At 49.1% G+C, this 26,555-nt stretch overlaps 10 protein-coding genes across 10 annotated transcripts; 6 read left to right on the top strand and 4 right to left on the bottom strand.

Moving 5' to 3' along the window:
• Nucleotides 1–453: 453 nt before the first annotated feature.
• On the top strand, nucleotides 454–2,287 carry KY384_005828 (uncharacterized protein; the record flags this gene model as incomplete). The annotated part of the gene is made up of 3 exons (XM_044814326.1): nucleotides 454–613; nucleotides 667–1,313; nucleotides 1,370–2,287. The coding sequence occupies 3 exons, from the start codon at nucleotides 454–456 to the stop codon at nucleotides 2,285–2,287; spliced, it is 1,725 nt and encodes a 574-aa protein (XP_044668476.1).
• Nucleotides 2,288–2,634: 347 nt separating this feature from the next.
• KY384_005829 (uncharacterized protein) lies at nucleotides 2,635–3,795 on the bottom strand (the record flags this gene model as incomplete). Its single annotated transcript, XM_044814327.1, has 1 exon — nucleotides 2,635–3,795. One exon carries the CDS (start codon nucleotides 3,793–3,795, stop codon nucleotides 2,635–2,637), a length of 1,161 nt encoding a protein of 386 aa, XP_044668477.1.
• A 205-nt stretch (nucleotides 3,796–4,000) lies between these two features.
• Nucleotides 4,001–4,804, top strand: PRF1 (peptide chain release factor 1; the record flags this gene model as incomplete). The annotated part of the gene is made up of 5 exons (XM_044814328.1): nucleotides 4,001–4,020; nucleotides 4,073–4,195; nucleotides 4,245–4,356; nucleotides 4,408–4,632; nucleotides 4,685–4,804. 5 exons carry the CDS (start codon nucleotides 4,001–4,003, stop codon nucleotides 4,802–4,804), a joined length of 600 nt encoding a protein of 199 aa, XP_044668478.1.
• Nucleotides 4,805–5,413: 609 nt separating this feature from the next.
• Nucleotides 5,414–8,057, top strand: KY384_005831 (uncharacterized protein; the record flags this gene model as incomplete). Its single annotated transcript, XM_044814329.1, has 2 exons — nucleotides 5,414–5,664; nucleotides 5,858–8,057. 2 exons carry the CDS (start codon nucleotides 5,414–5,416, stop codon nucleotides 8,055–8,057), a joined length of 2,451 nt encoding a protein of 816 aa, XP_044668479.1.
• Nucleotides 8,058–8,359: 302 nt separating this feature from the next.
• KY384_005832 (uncharacterized protein) lies at nucleotides 8,360–9,977 on the bottom strand (the record flags this gene model as incomplete). Its single annotated transcript, XM_044814330.1, has 3 exons — nucleotides 8,360–9,434; nucleotides 9,496–9,693; nucleotides 9,748–9,977. 3 exons carry the CDS (start codon nucleotides 9,975–9,977, stop codon nucleotides 8,360–8,362), a joined length of 1,503 nt encoding a protein of 500 aa, XP_044668480.1.
• A 511-nt stretch (nucleotides 9,978–10,488) lies between these two features.
• On the bottom strand, nucleotides 10,489–12,099 carry KY384_005833 (uncharacterized protein; the record flags this gene model as incomplete). Its single annotated transcript, XM_044814331.1, has 6 exons — nucleotides 10,489–10,812; nucleotides 10,858–11,200; nucleotides 11,250–11,268; nucleotides 11,321–11,362; nucleotides 11,412–11,831; nucleotides 11,904–12,099. 6 exons carry the CDS (start codon nucleotides 12,097–12,099, stop codon nucleotides 10,489–10,491), a joined length of 1,344 nt encoding a protein of 447 aa, XP_044668481.1.
• A 2,371-nt stretch (nucleotides 12,100–14,470) lies between these two features.
• Nucleotides 14,471–16,334, top strand: KY384_005834 (uncharacterized protein; the record flags this gene model as incomplete). The annotated part of the gene is made up of 7 exons (XM_044814332.1): nucleotides 14,471–14,759; nucleotides 14,813–15,021; nucleotides 15,074–15,183; nucleotides 15,249–15,274; nucleotides 15,340–15,600; nucleotides 15,704–15,845; nucleotides 15,944–16,334. The coding sequence occupies 7 exons, from the start codon at nucleotides 14,471–14,473 to the stop codon at nucleotides 16,332–16,334; spliced, it is 1,428 nt and encodes a 475-aa protein (XP_044668482.1).
• A 2,353-nt stretch (nucleotides 16,335–18,687) lies between these two features.
• Nucleotides 18,688–22,224, bottom strand: KY384_005835 (uncharacterized protein; the record flags this gene model as incomplete). Its single annotated transcript, XM_044814333.1, has 7 exons — nucleotides 18,688–18,764; nucleotides 19,019–19,309; nucleotides 19,367–19,488; nucleotides 19,538–20,093; nucleotides 20,144–21,688; nucleotides 21,748–22,087; nucleotides 22,138–22,224. 7 exons carry the CDS (start codon nucleotides 22,222–22,224, stop codon nucleotides 18,688–18,690), a joined length of 3,018 nt encoding a protein of 1,005 aa, XP_044668483.1.
• Nucleotides 22,225–22,405: 181 nt separating this feature from the next.
• Nucleotides 22,406–24,319, top strand: KY384_005836 (uncharacterized protein; the record flags this gene model as incomplete). Its single annotated transcript, XM_044814334.1, has 6 exons — nucleotides 22,406–22,528; nucleotides 22,577–22,643; nucleotides 22,697–22,999; nucleotides 23,059–23,926; nucleotides 23,974–24,184; nucleotides 24,230–24,319. The coding sequence occupies 6 exons, from the start codon at nucleotides 22,406–22,408 to the stop codon at nucleotides 24,317–24,319; spliced, it is 1,662 nt and encodes a 553-aa protein (XP_044668484.1).
• Nucleotides 24,320–24,607: 288 nt separating this feature from the next.
• Nucleotides 24,608–25,477, top strand: KY384_005837 (uncharacterized protein; the record flags this gene model as incomplete). Its single annotated transcript, XM_044814335.1, has 1 exon — nucleotides 24,608–25,477. The coding sequence occupies one exon, from the start codon at nucleotides 24,608–24,610 to the stop codon at nucleotides 25,475–25,477; it is 870 nt and encodes a 289-aa protein (XP_044668485.1).
• Between the last annotated feature and the right edge of the window lie 1,078 nt (nucleotides 25,478–26,555).

Raw genomic sequence — 26,555 nt, forward strand, 5'->3', positions numbered from 1 at the left:
GACCACCGTTTTCTGCACCCCTGGTTGTGACAATAACGTTCACATTTTCCGCTGTTTCCAGGCCACCAACTGACCTACATCAGTTCACTGCTATACCATTTCTAGGAAAGCGAAGCTCCTCGACCGTCGGCTCCGCTGCCCAAAAGTCCGATCATGGTGTCAGCAGCCTTTGATACCGTCAGATATAACTATCATGTTGCCTTCCGCTGGGCTGCCACTGCTGGTGCCTTGTCCCTTCACCTTTACCACCCTCCGAATAATCCTGCCAGGCCGACCAGGCACCAAAAGAAGACCAACGTCCCCAATTGCCGTTGCGCCTTTGACCTCCTCGCCCCTCAACCCAGCTGATTATGAACACCAGTCTCTTCATACAGTTCAAATTACCTCACTAATAGCATATTATTAATCCTTGATGGTGGTACATCGCAGGTCCTTCATCTTTGCTTTGCTAAGATGCCGTCGATCGTGTCGTCGCCTACTACTGTGGCATCAGCAACGATGAATCCTGTATTCGCATCTGCCAGCAATTACTTCTCATATCCGGAGTCTGGCGGCCTGATGCTCGCCCACATTGCTCTGATGACGCTGGGATGGGTTTTTGTGTTGCCCGTTGGTGAGAGCTCTCTCTCCGAAATGATAACCATTCATATTGATGTGTAATCTTAGCCATCGTGTTGAATATTGCTCATTCTTCCTTCACCCTCCCCGTTCAACTCTCGTTTTTGGGATTGCACGGCATAGCCACCCTGCTCGGGACGATCTACAAGTACAAGACACCCCAGCTGTACCAACACAATTCACATGGACCTATTGGGTGGATTGTGACCTGGATTGTCGTCGCGCAAACCGTCCTGGCAATATTCAAACTCGCCGCTGGTCTTCGGTCAAGACCAACAAGCGATAAGAATGAGCAAGAGGCGCTCTTACGTATGACATCACAGGCTTTGAAGCAACATGAAGAAGAGCAACCAGCTACTTCATATCAGCACAGGTTTTCTGGAGAGGACGGGCCGTTTACAACACCTGAGCAGTCACGAAGCCAGTCTGTTTCCTCTACGGCCACATATACGCAGGAAGAGCAGCAGAGGCTTCACGAATACGAAGCTGATCATGCAGCCTTCACTCAACATGCGGGAAAGGAAGGTCTTCCGGATAGTAAGAGGGTTGAGCGTGTCGCGACCGCTATAGCAGGAAAATTGTCGAATCCAATGCTTCGTTTTGTCGATCTAGCTTCCAACTTCATAGACCGTGCCATCCTCGTGATAGGTTTTATAGCCTTTGTGAGCGGTGCCGCTGTCTATGGCGGTGTTTTCGTAAGGTTTTCCTTCAACCTGAGAAGATATTTAGCAAATACTGATACATACTTCAGCGGGGTAACAGCATTTTCAATGGCTTGGCACACGCTATCAAAGGTGGCATTTTCTTCTGGTATGGCCTGCTTACGCTTGGTCGATGGACGGGATGCTTTTCTGAGTACGGGTGGGCCTGGAATGTCAAACCGCCTGCCGGCGTTGTTGGCTCCTGGAAAGCGCGCGTTCCCTCAGCTGAATTTGTGGAATCTTTCGTCATCTTTTTTTACGGATTTTCTAATGTCTTCCTGGAGCATTTGGCCGCATGGGGTAAAGAATGGAGTCCAATGGATCTCGAGCACATCTCTATTACGATCATGTTCTTCGGAGGCGGATTTTGCGGCATGCTCATAGAATCGACGAGGATAAGAGACTTACTCAACGCTGTGATGTTGACGTCTCCTGCGGCTCATGGACCTCAGCAAATCCAGGAGAGCTTGAAGCCTCCAAAGACATATCCAGTCTCAATGAACCCCCTGCCGGCCTTGGTCATTATGTTACTTGGCGTTATGATGAGCTCACATCATCAACATTCAACAGTCTCAACCATGGTCCATAAACAATGGGGCACTTTGTTGGTGGGCTTTGCTCTCGCTCGTGGCCTCACCTATCTTCTGACCTACCTTTCACCTCCTACCTCCTACCTCCCCTCTCGACCCCCGACGGAGCTAATCTCCTCTTTTTGTCTTATCTCAGGCGGCATAATTTTCATGGCAAGCAATCGCGACACTGTAAACTCAATGGATGAACACGGTATTCATGCCATGTTTCCCTTCGCGGTCACCATGGGATTCACGTCCTTCCTGATGGCCTGGGCAATTATTGTACTAGCCGTCAAAGGATGGGCTGTGCAGCGAACTCCACATTATTTCCATGGACGTTTCCACAGACTCAACATCATCAAGACGAATATGACCACCCCCGACTTTAATTCTTGACGATTTTGACGACTTTTAATGTTTAGATTCGAGCACCGAGCTATCGGGATTCTCCATTTGGTTGGATGCAAGCGTTGTAGCGGTTACAGTCAAGCGAGCTTCTCTCTGCTTCTTTTCTTCTTTTTTGGGTTTGAAACATTCTATGGTTCAGGAGAGGGTTCTCACCATATGATACCACGCCGCTATGAAGAATGGGGATGTTTGGGCTTGAAAATATAGAGACAATGATGAAAAGAACCAGATCTACGTTTAATGTTCAGCTTCTATCTAATCAAATATCTCTACAGTGTGGTGTCTCTCGTATCGGAGTAGCGTCGCTTTCCTATTTACAGCCCCCGAAATCAGAGTCATACCTTACTCCCCCAAGGTTCACCTTTCGTTCCTCCCTCGTGCCTCTTTTTCTTGTGCTCCTCTCGATTTTTCTCGATGAATCTTCCTAGAATAGCCTTCATCTCGCTCTCCTCCATCCCTCGAACATCGGTCCCTCTTGCGTCCAGACATAGCTTCACCTCTTCAACACTGATTTCCTTAGCCCCACCATCTCTGGCAATAGCCCGATCATCCAGCCGCAACTCATCCGCTCGATTTTCCAGCCGCTTGAGTAGAGTTGCACCAGGAAGTAATTTCAAATAGACAAGAGGGTCCCACAGGCCAGGCCAAGCATTGAACCTCACACCATTCACGACCATCTCATTCCAATGCTCCCCTCTCTCGACACCCTCCCTAGATTTCGGAAAGTAAGAGAAATCCAGCCCCTTCACCTCCCCACCACCTGCCTCCTTGCGCGCATACCCCACTTTCTTCCCAGCCCTTTCCCTCCTCTCCTTAGCCTTCCTCCGCGCCCTCTCCCACTGCACAGGCAACCATACCACCTTCGGCACGATCGCCCCCACGAACGGCACCAACAGCGCCGTGAACTCCCCACAAACCAGCAACAAAACCGCGAAAACCGGGACCTTCAACAAATCTGCCTTCACCCTCTTAATGAATACATATTGCGCCCGCGTGATCTCGCCAGCTAGCAAAGCTTTTCGAGCGTTGGCGGAGAGGAGGTGAGGGCGCAGCGGCGCCTGGAAGAGGATTTTGCGGTTCGCGAAGAGGGCGAGGAGCCCGGTCTTGTAGAATTTGAGGAGAGTGCGACCGACGCTGAAGTAGTATTTGTACCATGGTGTGCCTGGGGGGCGGTCGGGAAGGGTCAAGGGAGGGGGGAGGGTTGTGGAGGATGGGTCAAGGGCGGATGAAGTGGCGACGGGAGGGGGAGAGGATTGAGTTGCGGCAGGTGGCGTTTGTGAGGAAGTTGTTGGGGGAGGTATGTGCCTCTTGGCGGAGGGGATGCGAGAGGATGGTTTATATGGCTGCCGCCGTGATTGAGCTTTTGGGTGCGTGGTGGTGAAGGTTAGAGCTTGGCTTTTGCTGGGAATTGGAGTGTGGTGGTGGAGAGCGAACGGCGAGAAGCTGGCATGCTTGTGGACCTTGGATTTGCAGAGATTACGGCCGGCATTAAGCATCGCTTGATAACAAAAGAATGAATGTGTTGTTCGGCTCTGGCCATTCCTATTCTTGTCAATATGTTGTTTTTTTTTGGTGATGACATCGCTAGCGTGACGTTTTCGCGGCCCGGGTCTCGGCCGATGGTGTTTGAATGCTTTTGCCAGTGAAAGCAGCTACGGTCTTGTACAGAAGTCTATAACAGAGGCTTGAGGCTTCTCTGCTATGTCAAAGACGACCGGCAGGTACTTACGGGACTACTCGCGTGCGCTGAGTATGAGACTGATTCTCTGGCAGCAATGATTTGGGTACCAATCCTCGAGGCATTCCCAATGCGCCGTTCGTGGACAAGGTGGAGGACTATGTCTCCTCGCGAGCAGAGGTGGATCAGACGATGAAGAGCTTTCAGGAAATGATATCGTGCGTCAAATTGATCCGTCCCGCATATCCACGTCTTACGAGGCTACAGAAAGTACCAATTTATGGAAGTCAATACACAACGGCGGAAAGCGGGGCTGGATGACAAGATACCGGATCTGCAGCGAAGCTTGGATACTGTCAGATTTCTCAAGACACGAAGGGTGTGATCGATGTGGTGTGGAACGGTTCATTTGGAGACTGACGGCTACCAGCCCGATTCGGACCCCTTAGAAGCTACGTTTGAGTTGAACGATACCCTTTATGCGAAAGCGCTCGTGCCCCCAACAGAGGAGGTATATCTCTGGCTAGGCGCAAACGTGATGTTGTCCTACCCTGTGGACGAAGCTGAGACTATGCTGGAGGGTAAGCTCTCTGGAGCACAGAAAACGATGCAAAACTGCGATGAGGATTTGGATTTCCTGAGGGAGCAGATTACGGTATGCAGCGACAACTAGAGACAGTCGTTTCACACAGCTGATGAGGTTGCAGACTCTCGAGGTGGCAACCGCACGAGTATATAATTGGGACGTAATGATGAAGAGGAGGGAAAGGGCCGAAGGTGGTGGTGAAGAGGGAAAAAGGGGGGCGAAAGGGAAACCGAATGGATAGTACGGTATTCCTCATAGAAGATAGATTCCCTTCACATTTATATCCACCCCATGGTGCGTTCATACCAGAATTCAGAGGGGACCTCACATTCTCGCCCGTTTGCGGATCGCTGCACGGTAGTACATTCATAATGATGAATGTGACCATGATCTCCCGTATTCCCTACAGGAGGAAATGGCATGCGGCTCCGCAGTTCCGCGAAGCCTAAAATGCCTAGCTCCGCAGGCTCCACAAGCCGCCGCCAAAGGGGCCCCTCGCCCCTCTTTAGGGAGCATATAAAGAGCTTGCTCCACCCTCTCTGGAAATGCTTGGCATTTGGAGGTCCCTTAGATGACTAACAGGCAAAGCGTATGTCACCTACTAGATCGTTGCGCATCATTGCTGAGAGCTTTCGCACTTAACTTGGCTCGTCAATCATACTCCTGACAAGTCTTTCTCATCCTCCAGCTCTCCATTGACTCCTCACCTGCTTCCAGCGCCACATCGGCACCAAAATCCTCTCTGTCAAGGCACGCGACTCAACTCTTTCACCCAGCTACTTATTCACATTTAGGACCTTCTTCGTTTCCCTCATGAAATCACGAAACCTCCCGGTCAAATCCACTGTCAATGCTGTTGCAACTCCCGGCTAGCCTTCATTACCCAATCACCGTCACAGAGCTTCTCAAGCAGCCCAACGACGATGTCGAGAGGTTTGCTCCACTGTTCGCGTACACGTTCAAATCGACGGTATCAGAAGGAGATGGATTGGGCAATGATCTCCAGGTCGAAAGGACTTTCCCCACGAGGTTCGAGTCCAATGTCGAAGGGAAACTAAAAGCATGGAAGGTGAAGAAAGGCACAGTCATCGCCCATTCAAGGTAGGACCACTCTTAGGCTTCGTCAGAGTCGTAAGACCCTGACATGTGTGGTAGAGAAATAATAGCAGAGATTGAGGAACCATGTACACACAGCGTACAATTCGGCGGCATGTGTGCAAACTGCGGCAAAGACATGACCCAGTAGGTCCCGAACATTTGGTCAGAACGCACGAAATTATCTAACCATTTCTAGGTCGTCGTATGTGACAGAGCAGCTCGACTCATCCCGTGCGACCATCAACATGGTCCATGACAACGTTTCCCTTACTGTCAGCACGGCGACAGCGACGACGATGGAAGAGGAAGCCAAGAGAAGGCTCCTAGCAAGTAAAAAGCTATCTCTCGTTGTCGATTTAGACCAGACGATAATCCATGCTACGGTTGACCCAACTGTAGCAGACTGGCAAAAGGACGAAAGCAATCCGAATCACGAAGCTGTGAAAGACGTCAAGTCCTTTTTACTGAAAGATGATGGACCTGGGAATAGAGGATGTTTTTACTTTGTCAAGCTTCGACCCGGCTTGCGAAAGTTTCTTGAGAACGTATCGCAGCTCTATGAGCTCCACATCTACACAATGGGCACGAGGCTATATGCCCAAAACATCGCAGAGATTGTGGACCCTGATCATCGAATCTTTGGAGATCGCATCCTGAGCCGCAATGAAAGTGGTAGCATGAATGTAAAGAGCCTGCAAAGACTCTTTCCTGTGGATACTAAAATGGTGGTTATCATAGATGATCGCGCTGATGTTTGGAAGTGGAGTCCCAATCTTATCAAAGTCAAGGCGTATGACTTTTTTGTGGGCATAGGTGATATCAACTCAAGCTTTTTGCCCAAGAAGCCGGAGCTCAAGATACCGAAGACCAGGCTCAAAGCTCCTGAAACGGCTAGTGATTCGACAGAAGGTACTGAGACCAAAGAACCAGAGCCATCGACTAACGGCGACCAACACGTCAATCCGGCCGAAGCAGCCGAAGTTCTGCAACAGAATCTCGTAGACAGTACCGCTTCACCTCTGGATCGGCTCGTTGCAATGGGAGGTGCAGATGATCCTGCCAACAGGACGGCGCAGTCGACACAACAAGACGAGACTATAGCGGCGCAGGTCGAAGAAAGACCGCTGCTTAAGAAACAAAAGATGCTTGAAGAAGAAGGGGCAAATGCTGCTGCCGAGACCACGAAAGATGAGAACGACGAAAGCAAATCGGTATCCGAGAAGTCCAGTGAGTCGGAAAGACCAAAGCAGAATCTTTTGCATGATCAAGACCAAGAATTGTACAAATTGGAGAGCCACCTTGGCGCGGTACACAAGGCTTTCTTTGAAGCACACAAACAACAGGTAGCATCTTCCCAGGGCGGTCGCCTGGGCCAACTTCGTGGAGTTCACAAGAGAAAGATTGGCCCTGAGACGTCCGATCTCGACCTAGTGCCAGACATCAAGGACATCATGCCTCGGGTCAAGTCAAATGTACTCGCAGGTACGGTCATCGTCTTCTCAGCTCTCTTTCCTCAGAACGTAGACATGAGGACAACTGATTGGGGCATACAAGCCGCCGAGTTCGGCGCCAGAATTGATTCAAAGGTGACGAAGCGGACGACGCATCTTGTTGCAGCCCCCAAAAGGACGGACAAGGTCAAATTAGCGCAACATAAGCGCAATTGGGACATTAGTATCGTCAGTCGCCATTGGCTAGAGGATTGCTTCAGTTCGTGGATGAACCTCGATGAAGACCCATACCTCTTAGACATCGAAGGGCCAAAAGACGATGCTTCTTTCTTGGATGAGGACTCGTACAGTAACACCGATGATGACTCCCAGATTGACGAGGATTCCGATGAAGGCGAAGTAGAAACCCCGGAGAGAATTGATGGCAAGCCCGTAAAGCTTAGGCTTACCACAAGGACTCCGCCTCTAGACGACGATCATGAATCTGAAGTTGACTCAGGCGAGACCGCTGAATTCGAATATGACAACAAAAGCCCCGTCGGTACAAAAGAAGACTGGGATGAAATGGACGCCGCCCTCCAAGACTTCCTTGGCAGCGAGGACGAAGAGGAAGACGACGACAACAAAAGTAATGCCAGTCAAGCTAGCAACGCGAGCACCGTTAGTATTCGGGCTAAGAAACGGAGTAGAGAAGACTATGAAAGCGGTGAAGAGTCCGACGACGAAAAGGTGAAGAAGAAGCAGACTACTGGTACCTCATTAAGTCAGACAACCCTAGTTGATTCGAACGACGGAACGACAGACCCGCAAGCGGGGAATGAGGATCCAGTCGAGGATGGACCAAAGCAGGAGGGTGATGGCTGGAGTGACTTTGACGAAGACGACTTTGACGCCGAGCTGGAGGAGGCGGAGAGCGAAGAGCAGGAGGCTTCTTTGCCTGTCTGATGTTGGCTGCTTGTCAGGGTTGGAGTTGTTGGCCTCTATCATCTTCTCCTGATATCGTGCAATGCTTTTGCCAGCGTTGATCGTGCGGACCGCGTGGCGTATGGAGTGTTCGGCTTCGGCTTCTGATCTTGAATACCCCTGAGCGGTGGCGGACCATTTTTTGAAAGTACTGTCGGGAAACATGGAATGGTATGCATGCATAGCAAAGGCATTGTTCGGCATATGATAGCGAGCAATTTGAAGCATTGAGAACTTATATTCAAACCCCGTAAGGTCACTCGGATGGTCTGAATTCCATATTCTTAAAACTCCATGCCATCCTCTTCCCTTTCCCTCTTCACACCTCCCTGCTCTGCCTTGAGCAATTCCCCCACATGCCGCTTGAAATACTCCACGTAAGGCTTCAAACTCGTCTTCTCATAATCCGCCACCTTCTTCCCCGCAACCCCCTCTTCCTCACCCCCTGCCATCCCCTGACCAAATTCATCAATCTCGCCTAATAACTCTGTCACCGTGGGCACTCCCAACGGATCAAATTTCTCCACCTTCTCCAAATCAATCGGCACGCATACCTTCCCGGTCCCAGGATGCACCACAAACGGGCTCTTCAACAAATGAATCTGCTTCTTACTGACCTCCACATCCAACCTCGGATACGTGTACTCGAGCACAATATCCTGTTTCGCCTCCAGCAGCGCCTTCCCGTCTAGACTTTTCGAAGCACCAGATTTCGCCACGCTGTCGATGTCCGACCATTTATACGTGCTCGAGCGGTGCGGGGAGGCCGCCCATTTCTTCCGCAACGCATCCGTGAGAGACCTGTCGGGGAGGAGATTGAGGAGGCGTTCTGCGCCCTCGTGAGTGGCGAAGGGGTCTTGGTCCTCAAGGATGGCAGTGGCGAAATATTCTTTCAGGATGTCGAGACTTCGTGCGAGATGCGGGTGCAAAGGCCGTTTGACGTTGACTTTCTTGCCCGACTGGTCCCCGCCTTTGATCACTTCGAGATAGCCGGCTAGTGCTCTGCGCCGCGCATCGTCCATGTTCCGCGCCCGCTTATCGGAGATCCAGGCGTGTGCGCCTCGGCGGCCGGAATAAACCCACATAATGTGCTGGAAGCCGAAGTCGGCGCGGAGGCTGGCGTCGACGCATTTGACGGCCATACTGACGAAGGTCCAGCATTTGTGGCAGATGTTGGCTTTGGTGCAGCAGGTACGGATGGAGTCATAGTCTGTGAGGTCGAGATCGAAGACAAGTTCTTTAGCGATGGGTCGGAAGGCGGTGGATTTGCGGAGGGTTTTGCGGTCGCGCGGGTTGGTGCTGTAGATGGGGCCTATTTCGAAGCGGGAGGGGTTTAGTTGAAGGACTTGTTTGCGGAGGCTATGCGGGTGTATCAGTTGGTTTGAATTTGTGGGAATGGGATACGAGAATGGAGGCTTACAGATCACCGGTTGGAAAGCTTTGGTAGCGGAGGTATGCGTCGTTCTGGAGTGTGAAGGCGAATTCGCGGTGTGCGAAGTCGTTGGAGGGTTTGATTGAGTGGTTGAGCCATTGGAAGAGATATCGAAAGGGGAACAATCGTTGATAGAAGGCTAGCATTATTTCGGGGTCTGTGTACTTTGCAGAGGGTACGGCTTGACTGGACCATGGCATTGAGTAATTGATCTCAAGGATGCTGAATATGGGCCCTTACATGGGGGCAGCCGGTGGGCTGCTCTCGACTTTGCCAGTATCATTGCTCGAGCTTCGGAACTCGTCATCTGAGTCGTCATCATCATTGAATAGATCCTCTAGCTTTACGTCTGCCTTTCGGCCTCCATTATCGACAAGTGTCGCTGGTGATTCATCGCTTGCTTCTTCGCCGTCAATGGGTGGCGCGTCTGGTAGGGTATTATCTCCTCTATCAGCTTGAGACGACGACATTGTATCAGGAAGTGTCGCATGAGGCATCATGAGCTTGTTGTTCGAACGGATTTCAAATGAGCCGATATGCTCCAAAGCCCTCTTAATGGAAAACGCGTATATTAAGGTTCCAACGCGGGCACGTAGCACGGCGCGCTAGCGAGCCCTTAAAGTGGTTTCTTGATCTGTCAGACTTTCCATGCTTGATGTCTAACAACATGAACCGAGTCTGTACCACTCAGAAGCATCCCGGAATCAAAGGTGTTCGATCAAAAAAGGCATTTTGATGTACAAGAACCAAGTAGATGAATGCTCTAATGAGTCCGAATGCCGAGAACGGCCAAGTTAAGGGCGACGTGGATTGTACAAACGGGCTCATATACAATTGAGAAGCCTTCTCGAGCCTGTTCTAGCTCGACAGGTATCTCTGTGCTGGAGAAGACCGTATACCCGACATTACATGTTTTAATGGCTACACAGCCTTCTTGCGCTTACATCTGCATGTTCTTACTCTATCAAGGCGAGGGCCCATTCATTTCTGGGCAGCAAGCAAACTCTGCTTCTCCTTCTTCAAACTTTTGACCACACTCAACGGAATCTTCAGCGTTGCAGCCACAATGTCCGGTGGAGTCAGCGCTAACCACTGCGTTAGACTCACGTCCGCCACGCGCTCGCTCTTATACAATTCAATCCAAATCAATTTCTCCGTTTCAGACGTGTTTTCGACATAATGGCCGCTGTTATCGGGGAATACCGCAGTATCGCCGGCTGAAAAGTCGAAAGTACGTGCGATCGCGCCACCAAGGAAAATGGTTGCACGGGCAGTGCCTTGGTGGAAATAAAGCCATTCCTCGGCCTAGACCTTCAATCAACTTTATCTTTCTACAGGGGATGTGCGTACATTAGGATGCCAATGTAGCTCCCTCAAACCCTTTGGCTCTAGCGTCACAATCGCCGCGGCTATCGTGGTAGCGATTGGAAAGTTTCTCGAGTCAACCTTGGCGAGCGTTCCTCCGCCGCCTGGAGCTGGGGGAGTTGTAACTTGGGACAGGTGGTAGACATAGGAACTATTGCCGGTGAGCTGGCCGTTGGGGCTCTCTATCGTACCGTTGGTGACGTTGGATTTGAAGATGTACGGATCGGGGGTCGGGATGGCCTTGAAGACGTCTGTAGAGACACCAAAATTCTTTGCGACGATGTCGATCGGTGTGTGCGCAAGCCAGTCGTCCACGTTGAAAGTTGTGCTAATCTCTTAGATTTACGACATGAGCGTCTCTGGGGTTGGGAACTCACCCTGTTGCATCAAAGTTTCCTACAGTGGTTTCAGCATGCTGGTCAAAATCACTCTCACGTGAAGCCCTTACCATCGTCAAACGCTAAAAGATACTCACTTTCCTCGGCAAGACCTGGAGAAAGTGAGTCATGATCTCGTCTCTTTCTCCAGACGCCATATACCTTGTATTGTATGGGCCTCCCCCTTCGGAAAGTACCAGATGTCACCCACTTGCAGGTCGTCCACTTGATTCTTGCCGTCTTCGTCGACTGCTGAAATTCGGACAGAACCAGCGTACACGTAACCCCATTCTGCCTGCATCTGGTAAGCTTCCATTCTCACGTTGAAAAATGAAAAAAATATTACCACTCGGTGCCAGTGAAGCTGCCTGACCGCGCCTTTACTGAGATGTTGCTGGGCTGCAGCAATGTCGTGACTTGCAGGTAAGTCTGTAATGACTTGTTCACGCACCCAACCTCCAGGGAACACTCTCGTCTTGGAGTCAGAAAAGCTCCATTTCAGGTTTGGGACAACTCCATTGTCTGTTGATTGTGCGCCGAGACCATCAGGATTCTGTAGGTCAATCTGCTTGTTTGTGCCACCTTGTGACAAAGGTTAGTGGGAATTTGGCTGGCTTGAGGAAGTTTGTGGATAGGGTGAATGGCACAACGTACCCAAGATGGGAGCTCCTTTGCCTTTACCGTCGACAGGTTGACCTTGCGAGAACTGCTGTCGTTTCTCGAGTATTGGTCGTAGATGCTTACTTGTTGCTCGCTTGAGCTTTATCTCCTCTGCCGGGTCGCTTGCAGGCGTAGGTGTGGCTAAAGCTGCGCCAATCAAGAGCAGCAGGGAAAGAGCTGCCAGCTTCATGTCGGATGATTAGATATTCCAAAGCTTGTTACTTGCGGGGAGGAGAGCACGCTTCTCGTCTTCGGAAAGACGCAGTCAGTGCAAGAAAAAGAAAGCAGAAGCAGCACGATGCAGGCAACAAATAGTCTCGATCCTCGAGCAAGAGATGCATTCAGACTAAGTTTCTGAGTGCATGAGTGCTACTTCAGTCTTTCCCATTTCTGCCCTGACATGAGCATGCAATTTCCCTTCCTGCAGCCATCATGAAAAAGACACGCGAAGACGTGATTGAAAGCTAAGGTCATAGCTCCTGAATAGGCAGCTGCATAGATGAGCCAAGCAACAGAAGCAATGATCTTGGACGTAGCTGGCCTAGTATTTCCAAACCAGACTCGTAAGAGCGATCACTCACCAGGTTGTCTTGTGCAGCAAATGCTTGTTTCAATCAGCAACGAGTAGAGAGACGTGCTCCAGATTACGTGATGGCGCTCTTGGGGGAATGGCCTCATACCGGAGTCAATGTCGTGCTCGCTAGATCCTTGGCGGTGTTTATTCCCCGATGCAAGTCACGGTCGCTTGAACGTCCTACATGTGCTTCATCACATGAGAGAGTATCAACAAGCTAATGATTCAAATCAAATACGCAATCTCGCCGCTTTTTCATATAGAGCAATTCCAACAACGATAACAGATTCTCGTGGCTCGCGACCAGGCAAGGACGAGCAAGCACCCGACGGGGCTAGCGCTGGCTTCATGACTAAGCAAGCTCTATTCACACTCCTCCTCAGCACGCAAACCTGTCTATATTTGCATGTAATGTCCAGACTGCCACTCTCACGTCTCAAAGGCTTTGTTATTATTCCATTCAAGAAGCTCGAGATGCTTTGTGACTGTCAGGCTGTCGGAGCATCAATATCTCAAGACACAGCGTGCCTGCTGTCCTGAGCGTCGACCGAGCAAAACAGCAAGGATCTCTTGCCGCGTGCATTGAAGTTTGGGAGATCTGGACAACCACTTCGTACCAGGCTGTCAGCGGAGCTTCAGGCCATGCAAAGTCTCGAAATGACATTCTATCCTTTAACCTTTCTCAAAATCCCAAGAATGGCATAGTACCAGACCCTGCGAGCACGACATGCCCCTTTAGTCCACAATTTCCTGTCACCTTACCCCAAATGTATTCCTGCTAAGCTCTCACGCCTGGTAAGTTCACATCTCTCCACGATTCCGTCATTTGCTGTCTCTATTGCGGAAGTGGTTGATGGGGCGTTACGCCGTCGACGGGCCTACGCTTGCCCAAAATGTTTCCAACATAATGCACGCTGTGCTTAGCAACGGTCTATATACCCCATTTTGGCTGTACCCCTGTCTGCAAAGTCACTCTTATGTCAAACGACATCCAACACTCCCAAATTGAAGCACGAGGTTGGTTCACTTTCAAATCTCCGATTCCAGCGTTGCCTAACGTTCCCTCGTCGTGAAAGATTCAGGGTTGGACCTGTCTGTGTGTGTCTACTTTGAACCCTACAAACATATTTTACTTCAACTTGATACCAGGCATTCAGCTTCTACAATTCTTACCAAATTGAATGAGATTCTTTGCAATTCAGTCATGCTACTGAAAATAGCTGCAAGACAACGATTTGAGATCGGAATCATTTCATCTCTTTAGAAAATTTACTCACGAGCGATTTCTCTATTATCAATTTCATCCGCTGCATGACCTGTGAGTGCCGACCAGGCGCTGCCGTAAGGGGTTTGACGTGCATCACGTCTCCATTCGTTCTGCTTGCAAATTCCTCTATTGCATATTACATGCCATTATCCTTGTTCACGCTGAGCTACTTTTTATTGCTTGGTTTCGACAGTTGCCTGTCACTGTCCACACTGCACATAGTGTGGGGGCCTAAAGGCGAGTTTTCTTTGCGAAAGAGTTGGGCAGTGACGGCACTTGCAGCCACGCAAAAGCTTCTGCAATGCCAAAGCATTCATTTACGACAGGGTCAACGACGGCATTTGACCTTGATCAAATGATGATCGTCGTCAAAGATACGCATCTGGCAAGCGTTGCCTCTCACAGACCCGCTAGACATCGGCTTTGTCACGACGCTGCTCACAGACGCTTTCTGATCAGCAGACTAAAGTCTTTTCAGTAGAAGTTCCTTGAATGTCTCCAATATAGCTCTACGGATTCAGGCGACCCCACTTTCTATAGTCGACGGCACTTCCTGCTGGCAGAAAAGTGAACAACCGTCCCTCCGCATATCATATAAGGTGGAAACTACCTCATTATCCTCTCTTACTTTCTCAAAGCTTCTCTTTTATCTGCACCTGTCATTCCTCATCTACATCGGCAGTAGACCCGACCCCTGACGTGTTGCATTACTTTCTCAGAATGACTGGACGAAAGCTGCTGCTAGCTGTGGCCACCAGCCACCTGACAGCCATTGCTTTTGCATCTCCAATGCCAGAGGCGGAACCAGACCCAGTACCGCAGATATCTCTACCGCCGATAATACCTTCAGTACCTGGATTCGACGACCCACTCAGCACCTTAGTGCCGCCGACTCCGGTACTTCAAGCTCCAACCCCGCCTAAGGACAGTCCTCCTTTCCAAGGAAGTGATATCAAGCCGAAGAAGATTGGCTACTTCTGGACTGGAGCCGGCGATAACGACCATGCAGGTACCTAACCTGCACCACCAGTGCTCTTGCTGTGGCTGACTACGAAATTACAGACTTTCTCGCGACTTACAGCCTCGATGACGTGAGCACGGAGGATACAATGAATGAACAGCGAATACTAAATTATCTTCAGGACACATTTGGAGAGTTCATCTGGTTGACCGATGTGCCCACCAGCGGCAACAGCCCACACCATCTTGGCACTACCCTTGACGGAAAGACTCTCGTTGGAGGCGGCCTTCTTTCCCTCCTCAAAACTCAGGTACGGCAGGCACTACCTTGCAAAACAATATCCTAGTACTCATTAAGCTCAGGACACGGCTTATTACTTTGACGTGTCCGACCCATATCGACCCTCTTTCAAGAAGAGCAATCGCGCTCTGACAGCTGCGATCACTGACGAGATTCGCGCCAAACCCGATGGGTAAGTCTTCAGACCCTGACGAACCCAAATTAGGCGAGTCAGTCGACTATGACTAAAACATGCAGCGGTTTCTTAATCACGTACATGGGATGTGAGTACAAACCAAACATCTTGGCAACCTATCCAACGTCGAAGACATCTGACTGACGGCATCAGCGGCGGGTGGTACTTCTCCCGGACGCCTCGTCGAGACCGACAACAACTTCGACATTATTGGACAGCATCCACAAGATGTTGCGTCTCAAGTCAACATTTTTGCCGACAACTTCAACCCGCACGGCCTCAGTATTGACTTCGACAAAGACATCATCCTCACCTCCGACTACATTGTGCCTCTATCAATATTGAAACCTAGCTTGGGGATCATTAGAGACAATACCTTACGTCTTTGGAAACTGAGCAGCCGGAGTATTATCAGTACCATCACTATTCCTGACGTAAGTCAACATAAAGAGCCAATCCATTTGAAATTCCGGGCAGTGAGTCTACTCAGTACTAGCTAACGACATCTTCGCTCCAGGGGGCGGTATTCAAGACGTCAAGTTCATTCCCGGTAACCCCGACTCAGCTGCCCTGGCAACTGCCGTGCATCTCGGTCAAGTCTGGATCATCTACCCATTCAAGACCGACGCCAATGGCAAGCAAGGCACTGCTCAGCTGCTGTACGACCTAGGCCCAAAGGCACGCGATACGACAGCAATCTAGTAGGCACTGTTTCCAACGGGCAATCTCCTCTATGACTGATGTTGAAATCCACCAGCTCGGATATTACCAAAGACGGTAAGTTTATCTACCTTACCATCACAACCGGAAATCACGTCGCCGCCCTTGACATCTCCGATCTCTCCAACGTCAAGCGCCTAGATGACCCCGATGAACAACAGCCACTTATTGGCCCGCACTACATAAAGGTCACCCCGGACGCGAAGCATATTGTCGTCACCGATTATTTCGTCCAAACTGGCGACATCGGTCTCATCAATACGCCGGCAGACTTCAAGGCGCAGTACATTGACATCAATGACGATGGGTCGTTGCACTTCAATCGAAGCATTGACTTCACAACACCTTATACAAACAGAGGTGGGGGTAAGCCGCATTCTGCCGTTGTGTTCGACTTGACAGACCCTGCCAATCCATACTACTACTGAATAGCCATGTGGAGGAACCAAGCTGGTGTGACTCGGCCTTGATAAAGCTGGGGGAGATGTTCACTTAGTGCATTCCATGTCGAAGGATCATTCACGCGGAACATTCGTTGCAGTCCTCAACATTCGAGAGTGATTTGATTCAACTCAAATTGCGCGAGAAGAATTGTTAGTTTTAGTTTGTCTCATAAGTAGATGTATCTCTGTGCAAACTACTTTTACCTGCTATAATACATATCTTACAATGGAGCGTAGATATCCATCGCGTGGTCTTTGAAAATGGCTACGCTTCTCAGCGTAGCTGGAGTCGGAGTTGAATTTATCCCAGTCCAGGCTCCTGTCGCTTACCTGCGCCTTTGACCAAGCCTTGAAGGCTTCGTACTTCAGAAGCTAGCCCCTCAGAGCAGAGAATATCGCATTGGGTCCAAGTTCCACCGGCCCCCGGTCGCATTATTCTGAGGCCTCAAAATCGAGTGGCGTTACGTTTCTTCCTTCCCAAATCCAACCCCTCAATCCTACACCGAGTTAGTCAAACCGAAAAGCTCTATATTCACACTTACATCGTCCTACAAGATGTTTAGCATCCGTATCCGACATGTCGCTCTTCGCCTCCTCCAAGATCTGATTAATGCCCTTGTCTTTCAACGCTTTCTACAACAGCGTCTCCCATTAGCCAAATTTCACGGAGATTCACCAGGAAAGCTTTAATTGGAATCGCCTTACGTCAAGACATTGCTTATATTGCGCAAACAAAGGCTCGCATTCATTCTCTTTAGCGTTTCCGCGGAGGAAACCTAGAAATTTTAGCCCTTGAGTCCTAGATCTGTGTCAAAGGAATTGGCAGAAATACTCTCCGTATACCATTTCAGGAAACAAGAGTCGTAGCGCCTGTTGTAAAATTAGGGACGACGGTAGGGGGACAAGTGAGGAAATATACGGACTCTTTGACTTCGTTGCATTCTGGAGCAAGAGACGATGACATTCCAATATCTAATGAGTCTCCAGTCCGATGCTTTTGAGTTGAGCAAAATTTTGATTGTTTCTTGATGTGCTGGAGAAGAGCAGATTATTTCGCAAGCCGGCTTAGTCATCTTCAATATAGCGGAATTGTTTCCTTTTTCCCTTGGGCTTGGCGGCAATTTCTACCGGCCGCTCGGGCGTGAAACCAAGAGGCTTCTCATCAAGCATGGATGACCATACCGTCGACCACAATGCAGATAAAGGTGAAGTATTTTAAGTATTTAGTAATCCTCATCAACACATGGTGCATGGTGACAACCCTATGTCTGTTGTATCCCCAACAAAAATGACGCTTCAATGGGTATTGTAAGGCTTGGGACCTTCAAGTTCTTTGGTCATTTATGATTGTCTGATTATTTGTGGAAGCCATTTTGCATCCGATTGGATCTGGCCCATTATCACAGAGGTAATACCAGGGTTCGCCCCGATCATATACCGAATTTCTTCCGTTCATGGAGGCAGCGAAAGCTCAGGCAGAGACTGTCCTCGATTTGGGCAGTCTCGAGGCAGATCAAGGCGTGACTGTACAAAGAGCTCACTCGTCAAATAAGCGATGTGTATTTCTGACGTGAAGATTGTTCAAGCAGCTTCTACGAGAAATTAAGGCTCTCAGGAAAAAGGGAGTATCTGAAAGTGTGAACAAATTCTTAACACGCATTACCACACGGCTTGTGAGACCGACAGAAACCGTAGAATAGGTACGGTGATACATTACGCCCGATAATTTGCTGGTCTTGAACAAACGAGCTTGCTTTGTAGTCTTCTGGAGTAAAGCAATTGAAACAATGACTGGAAGGTAATATGACGCAAGTATTAACAGGAGACACAACGTCCTGATATTCAGGGAGAACTTGAACAGCTCAAGTTGAGCAGTAAGAGAAATTGAGGCAATGACTGGAAAAAGGAGAGAGACTGGGAGGAAACACGCACCATAGCCACGGTCCGAATTACTTGGCTGCCCCTACAATGCAGCTGCATAGTGGACCGTCAGTTTCTAACATTGAATAAGATATATGATGAATCAATTGAGAAAGCCAGCTCTTGCTCGATCAAACAGGCTTGAACCATGTCGGGCGCTGGACATACCCCTGCATTTGTGTGATCGGGTATGCCTACCACTAGCTAATATGATATCTGAGGGTGATTCAGTCGTTTAGCCAAATCGTCTCGCCATTCGGAGTCGTCAACCACTACCACGTCGCGTAAGAGTAGACGTTGATGCTCATCGATGTTTGGTCGTGCTTGATCCTCGACATCGCCACTTTCAGACGTCCAGGATCAAAGACTGTTGTAAACTAGAGCTGCAAACCCGATGGAGGCTTCAATTTACCTTGCACTAGATCCAGCAGATTAGCGGTTTCATTTGAATCAGCCACCTCAAATCATCATATATTTTGCCGACAATTAAAAGATCTATGAACGGATGTAGCTTGAGACTATGCGCCTTGATGGCGGTCCGAAGGCATCTCAAGTCGTAGAATATGTTCATTGAAAACAATCATTTAGGAAGGAATGATTGGCACAACACGGGACCCGCACTTGGTAGAGGGTATCAAGTCGAAACACTTCACAGTCCAAGCTTGCTTGACAAATCTTAGGTAGGTCAGTCTATTGAACATAATTTCCGGAGTTTAGTGTCAAGATAACACACAACTTCAAGCACTTACATCCTTTTACTGCGGCTTTCTTTTGATCTCTGACGAACTTGTTGACGTCGTTTGCGAAGCCTGAGCTATTATCCTCAAGTTTGTCCATTGAGTCGCCTGCCAAGCCTAGATTTTCAGTGCGTTCTTGGATCTGCCTTTGCATGTAAGCCCAATAGCCCTCTTGCTGTTGTTCAGATTGATGAGAAGATGACGGGCTAGTGGTTTTCTGACGGTCAGCTTGGCGTTCTGCTATTTCATCCGCACGCATCTGCTCGAGCATGCGCTTTGAGGGAGGACGATCAGGTCCTCCGACTACTCATTGTCAGTTGATCTCAGTCTAGTCGTCAGTGTAAGACGATGGGATCATACTCAGCTTGTCCATATCTGCAGGGGTGACATGCGTCGTGCCCGAAATCCATTGTAGATTTGATATTGTAGGCCTCGGCGGGACCGACAATTCCGGGTTGAATATTCTATCGAGCGATCGAGTCCTAAACCACTTAGTATGGCTGCGTGAATGCAACGGGAGCAAGGCTTTACAGGTCCTGCCCTGTACCCCAAACATTTAACACTGCCACCTCAGACGGTCCTATCCAGCCGAAAATGTACCCGATGGGGGTTACGATTGCCTCTGATAGCCTTTGAATGTCTAGTATCGTAGAAATATCTGCAGACGCGATCTCCTTTAGACCAGGAATTGAGAATGCTTTTGCCGTTCCGTCACCGAACACGCCAACTAAGGCGTATGTATGTGCCTCAAATCGAGCTACCGCTGCTTGATAGCAGACAACTGTATCCCAGCTTTTGTGGGCTCCTTTCGAAGACGGAGGTCTGAACAGATGCGCACCATTGCTTGTAATGACCAGCACATCTCCATTGACTTTGGTGCCGCTTCGTAAACCACCAATAATCTCTTGAGCTGCGTCTGCCGGACCCCCCGTGTCAATATTGATGGGATGTATAGAGATGATTCTGTCACTCAGATGGCAGAGTCCAGCCATCTTAACCGCATACCCACCGGACGACTCGGGTAGCAGCTTAAACGTCAGCAGGTTGCCTGTGTTGGTACCCACAAACAAGAGGATGCTTGAGTAATCTACGCACAATTATCTCCTGTGTAAGGTAATCGTCAGACGTGTAACTCACTTTCTCCTTCTAGGCTCATGACGCCGAAGTCTACGATTGTAGGCCACTCTCTTGTTGCTTGACTCTGACTGACGCTTGATCTACGAAAGCTGCTCTTTTTACCTGAGTGGGAAGACACTTCAATGACATTCGTTTCGAAAATCACTGCAGGCCCCCGTAGGTCAATTACGACGATAGCCCCGCTTTCGAATCCTGCGCAGACGAAACCAACATCACTCATTTTTATAGTTGTCACAGGTGCTTGCTGCTGATCAAAGACAGCTAATGGTGAGAGACCTTCCTTTATGCCAGGTTCCGCTCGATCCTGTATTGCTTCGAGACCGAAACCTCGAGCTTCTTTGTGGGGTATATCACGGCCATAATTCTGGTTATGGTCCCATCGAAAGATAGACACTTCGCCAGAGCGCAGACCTACTGCTAACTCTCCGGTAGCACCTGACATTGACATAGTCACGATTTCTACATTATCGTAGCGCCCGACTGCGCGAGCGACGTCCACTTGCAGAATATCTTCGTTTTCGATGTCATCGCCATGTCCAGCGTCATATAGGCGAATTGTTCCGTCGGCATGTGCAGTATGAAGAATGTTACGGTGAGAAAAGCGCATCAGTGAACGCTTGGCCTCTGCGCCACCCTTCAAGATTGGTGGGCCTTGCAAACGCTTTTCCACAAGTCCAAGCCATCTGGTACGGTCCACATAGCTCATAGCAATACGGTCCACGAATGGGTGAACATACGTTAAAGAGACGTGAAGCTGGTTTGTAGGCGTGATGGGATGGCCGGAAGGAAAGCTCATTGTCACCATCTCACCAGATGCAAGGAGCGCTATGACAGCTATGGGATCGCTTGCTCCAGCGAAGTGGGGTGTCTTTCTCGGTATGAGGCAAAAGTCAACGACTTGAGCGTTTGGAGGGGATGGTAACACAAATTGACGCTTCGGCCTCACAAAATGATCTGTCAAGGCTTGCCATGATGAAGTAGCATAAACAGGAGTTGCACCAAGTTCAAGGAAATTAAGTCCCTTGTCCACGTCTGTCGTTGAACGTCCTCCAGCTACTAGTAGACCAGTATCATCTGGGTTTTCTTTGGCACACCATGCGACCTTGAATATCGGTTCACGAATAACACTCGTTCCACTACTTGATCCTTGAACAGATGTTCCCGAGCCAGGACCGGCTGCATCCAAAGTACGAGCGAGTATTTGTCTCCCTTCTTTGACATCCCAAATGACGAATGTCGAGTCCTCGTGCCCGATCAGCACAAAAGTTCCAGTAGGATGCCATATAGCCTGTGTCAAGCGTGCCGAGCCTTGAACGCCTCTCGAAGATGGAATAGTTTGAAATGTCTTGCTCGGCTTGTTCTGCTGGAACGAATATACTATAGCTCCATCAGCGTATCCAACCAGTAGGTTGCCGATGTGTCGTGGATGGAATGCCAGGGTAACCACAGGCGTTGGACGAGCTCTAGGATTCTGTTCCTTCCAGAGAGATGGAATTCGCCAGGGAGCAAGATTCTGTCGGTCCATATCATAAGCGAGGACCTCGCCTTACCAGATCTTTCAGCATCGATCATTTGCAAAGTTTTAGGGGCCTGGATAGACAAACCATTTTGGAGGCCAATCAAAGCATAGTCTAGTGTAGGGTCTGTTGCTAGCGCAGTGATTGACCCGGACGGTGAGTATGATGTGAGAATACGCGTATTCAGGAGGGAGAAAATGGACAGTTCATTCTTATTATCGACCGCAACTAGCTTGTCGGAGCAGAATTGAAGGATCTTCACGGAAGCTTTACGAGGGAGACGTAGAGTTACGGTAACCCGCTTTCTACCAAAGACATAGATTTGGCCGCTTCCGAATTTCGAATCATTAGTACCTACGGCAAGTATTGACTGAACCGGATCATATGCTATGGCGGATACTTGGGAATTGACTCCATATCGGGCCACCTGCAGTGCGTTAATGCTTTGAATCAGCCTTGGGTGATTTGGGGAGCAACCTCGTCGATGGCGAAGAGTCGCGAATCAAGGCCCGCGGAGAAATCTTTTTGTATTCCCGCCTGCTTCCCTCGCAGAAAATGAGCCATCGCCTATTCCGCATCGCAGATAGCAAAAGAAGGGCTGAAAGTGGTTGCAGGCTGGAGCAGAGAGATAGTCACGTGATTTATCGATAAAGGATTCATAACTTGCATCATCGTACCGGAAAGCAGCGGATCAACAAAAGTAGCTCTTGTCTATTTGAAGCCATTGGTCTCACGTACCTCCACCATGGCTACCGACATAAGGGTCTCCGAATTGAAAGACCCGGTAGATGTGGCTGAGTACTTGTTTCGAAGACTGTACGAAGTTGGCGTAAGAGGTGTTCATGGCGTGCCAGGGGATTATAATCTTGTGAGGAACGCTTTGTCATGAAGTTTGCATTGGATCTAATAGGCACAGGTAGCCCTGGACTATATACCTCAACATGGTCTGTACTGGGTAGGCAATTGCAATGAACTCAATGCTGGTTCGTGAGGATCAGTCGGCGTAGACGACATCCATAGACTGACCCGTCGAAAGGCTATGCAGCAGATGGATACGCTCGAGTCAAAGGCATCTCAGCTGTAGTGACAACGTTTGGTGTGGGCGAATTGAGTCTTCTCAATGCAATTGCTGGGGGTTACTCTGAATATGTACCCATCGTACATATAGTCGGGACTCCTTCGACGTTGTCTCAAAAAGATGGAATGCTCTTACATCACACATTGGGCAATGGCAACTTTGAGGTGTTTGCAGACATGAGCAAGAATATCTCTTGCGCGACAGCGAAGCTTAACGATCCGCACGAAGCCGCCACTCTTATTGACCATGCCATACGAGAGTGTTGGCTTCAATCGCGGCCAGTCTATCTCACCTTACCGACTGACATGGTCCAAAAAAAGTTGAGGGAGAACGACTGAGGACTCCCCTTGACTTAGATTATCCTACCAATAACGAAGAGAAAGAGGACTATGTGGTAGATGTCGTATTGAAGTACTTGCATGCGGCTAAGAACCCTGTGATACTTGTTGATGCCTGTGCGATTCGCCATCGGGTGCTGAATGAAGTACATGAGTTGGTAGAGAAGTCAGGTTTACCCACCTACGTCGCACCAATGGGAAAAGGTGCTATAGACGAGACTCTTCCAAACTACGGGGGTGTTTATGCTGGGAATGGGAGTAATGCCGGTGTGGCAGATCGCGTGGAGTCTGCAGACCTTGTGCTCAGCATCGGTGCCATCAAGTCGGACTTCAACACGGCAGGATTTACATACAGAGTGAGCCAGCTCAAGACAATTGACTTTCACAGTAGTATTATGAGAGTCCGATTCTCTGAATACCCCGGTGTGAGAATGCAAGGAGTCTTGAAGAAGGTGACTGCAAAGATGGGCAAATTGAGCATACAACCAGGGCCTTCATATGACAACATTGTTCCCAAAAAGGATCAAGGAGTCTCAACCACTGAAGTCATCACACATGATTGGTTGTGGCCAAGTGTCGGCCAATGGCTTGAGCCAGATGACATAGTCATTACCGAGACTGGCACTGCTAACTTCGGAATATGGGAGACCAAATTCCCCAAAGGGGTGACGGCCCTGTCCCAAGTCCTTTGGGGTTCGATTGGCTGGTCTGTCGGCGCATGCCAGGGTGCCGCGTTAGCTGCCAAAGAAAGCGGTAGCAGGCGAACAGTACTCTTTGTCGGCGACGGCAGTTTTCAACTGACCGCACAGGAGGTGAGTACCATGATCAGAAACGATTTGAAACCCATCATGTAGGTTGCACTTCCAACATACAGCCCTGCCAACGCTAACGATCAAGCTTCCTCATTTGTAACAATGGCTATACTATCGAACGATATATCCATGGGATGGACGCCAATTACAACGATATACAAGAATGGAGGAACAAAGATCTTGTCGACGTGTTTGGCGCGACGCCACAAACAGCCAAGACGTATCAAGTGAGAACCAAAGATGAGGCAAACGCACTTTTCAAGAGTAAAGAATTTTGTGCAGCATCGGTTTTGCAGGTATCTATGGCAGTCCGATGATCTAGCTTCTTCTAATCTCAATAGTTCGTTGAGCTTTACATGCCGAAAGAGGACGCACCCAAGGCACTGCAACTGACGGCCAAGGCATCAGCAGAAACAAATGCTAAGCAATGATACGACATACGATGATTGCAAGGCTAGTATATTAGGAGGGATGTGCTATGAGAATCACAACATAGATGAAAGTATCGCAAGCGAGCCCGAAATCACGATATGCGCTGTGAGAACTAATGCTGCTCAGAAACAGTGCTTTTAGTCAGTAGATGATCATTTGTAAATAACTAGTAATATATAATTACTTCTCGACCTTAGTCATGACGTAGAATACGCTCAACACAGTACAACCATTTGCCTGCACTCCTCGTCACAACTCGCAACCAATCTTGGACAACTCACTTAACAATGATGGAATCCACTAAGCGCAAAGCTTCACCTCCCAGTGATCTGCCCGTCGAGAAAAAGCTGAAGAAGCAATGGCGCAATCCCAAAAAACCCCAGCAACAACGTAGCCCACCTGCCACCATCGAACCTGGTGATGCTGGGATTTGGGTAACATGTGCCAAAGGTAAAGAAGGCAAATCCACCATCGAAGTACGCGATCTTTTTGAGGATTACGCTTTGAGGCTGTACAATCACCTTGGAAACACAGACGCGGATACCTCAGAAGCTCCTCCATTAGATGACGATGACGAAGGGCAAGGTGCCGATGACATCGAAGCCTTGCTCAAAGGCGAAATCAAAGACATTAAGCAATCCAGTGTGAAATCATCCTCGAAGAATGAAGCAGTCTTCCAAACGGTAAAGCTAGACACGCAGTGTGTCTTATTCTTCAAAACTAAACCGCCAATTGAATCAGTGAATTTCGTTCACAAAATCTGTCAAGATGCTAGAGGTGGCGTCACGCAGAAAAGGTGTAGATTCGTTAAGCGCTTTACACCTATGAGCAGAATGGCAAAGGCTACCATTTCTGGCTTAGAGAGTGTGTGTGATTATGTGCTGGCCGATGGAATAGGGGTCGAGGGGACAAAGTATGCCATCCGGCCTACATTGAGAGATCATAATGTGTTGAAACGAGACGAGATCATTCAACTGGTTGCAAGGATGGTGGCGCAGAGTGGACCGTCATACAAAGTCGATCTGAAGAATCCTGATGTGGTTGTTTTGGTAGAGGTCTACAGGAATGTGCTTGGGATGAGTGTAGTCCCTGGGGAGTTTGAGAGATTGAAGCGATACAATCTCGCGGAGATACTCGAACCAACGCCTACGTCTTAGGGCCAGTATGTGGCAACATCATAATCAAATTACTATCAAAAGCGAAATGGGCTTTTAAATCTTTCGGTACTCCTCCTCAAAGATCTTTTTTCTTAGTGTCGCCCCTTTAATGTCAAGAGATTTACGCCACCAAAGTCACCTGTGTGATTGTGTCTACTCGACTCACTTGAACTTTGTTGGTGGGTGTTTCTTCATTCCAACCCGCTATCTTTCTGGACCGATCAATTTTTGAACGTTTCATATGCGCCAACGAGTAGCGGGAGGCTACGTGAGCTGAATGAAGTGAGTGAAAGAACATGGGGTGATAAGAGAGGGAGCTAAGAAATGGGAGTCGACTACGGGGCAGCTATGGTCAGTTCAAGGGAGGTTCCATCGAAAAAGCGACCGATCCAGGAGGCGGTTGAAAGATGTCTTGATCGATCGCGGTGACGCCTTCAAGGGAAATATTCGCAGCTCAAATAACACGACAGAAGTACGGAGCTAGTTACCAGCACCAGTGCTTTAGACGAAGTCTCGGCTTCGCATCTGTTCATCTTCCTCTTGTGTCAAATACTTTCACATTCGATGCCTCTCAATCTCGCTGCTCGAGCTCAAAGTGTGCAATCGGCATGTATGTGGAGCATATCTAGTCTTCACGCTCTAGCTACTTGAGAACCGCAGGACAAATGCTGTGTGATTGTGACCGAATATGCTTGGCAGATCTCGAAGAATTATAGAATCAAGATCACGGTAAGAAAATGCTCGCGACGCGCCATCGGCACCTATGATTGTAGCCGTACTGTTGCGATGCGGTGCCAATAACAGTGCAAAGCAGACGAAGATCATGAGCGTGTAAGCGAACATTTCCTTTGAAATTGCATGAGGAAGATGTCGGTGATGAAACAAAAGAAGTTGCACACCAACGAACTTGGACGCCTCAGAACCTTGTTGAACCCGGTCTGATTCTTGAGGTGTAGTTCTACAAGCGAGCATTTCAGACAGCGACTTATCTGCAGCGAGTCGCATTGACCACGATCATCATTTGCCTTCGAGGACCAGAAGCACAGGTCTCCCTTACGACAGGACTCACCTCAGGAGG

This window comes from Bacidia gigantensis, assembly GCF_019456465.1.
Source record: "Bacidia gigantensis strain McMullin 20006 chromosome Unknown contig_246, whole genome shotgun sequence".
Taxonomy (NCBI): Eukaryota; Fungi; Ascomycota; class Lecanoromycetes; order Lecanorales; family Ramalinaceae; genus Bacidia; species Bacidia gigantensis.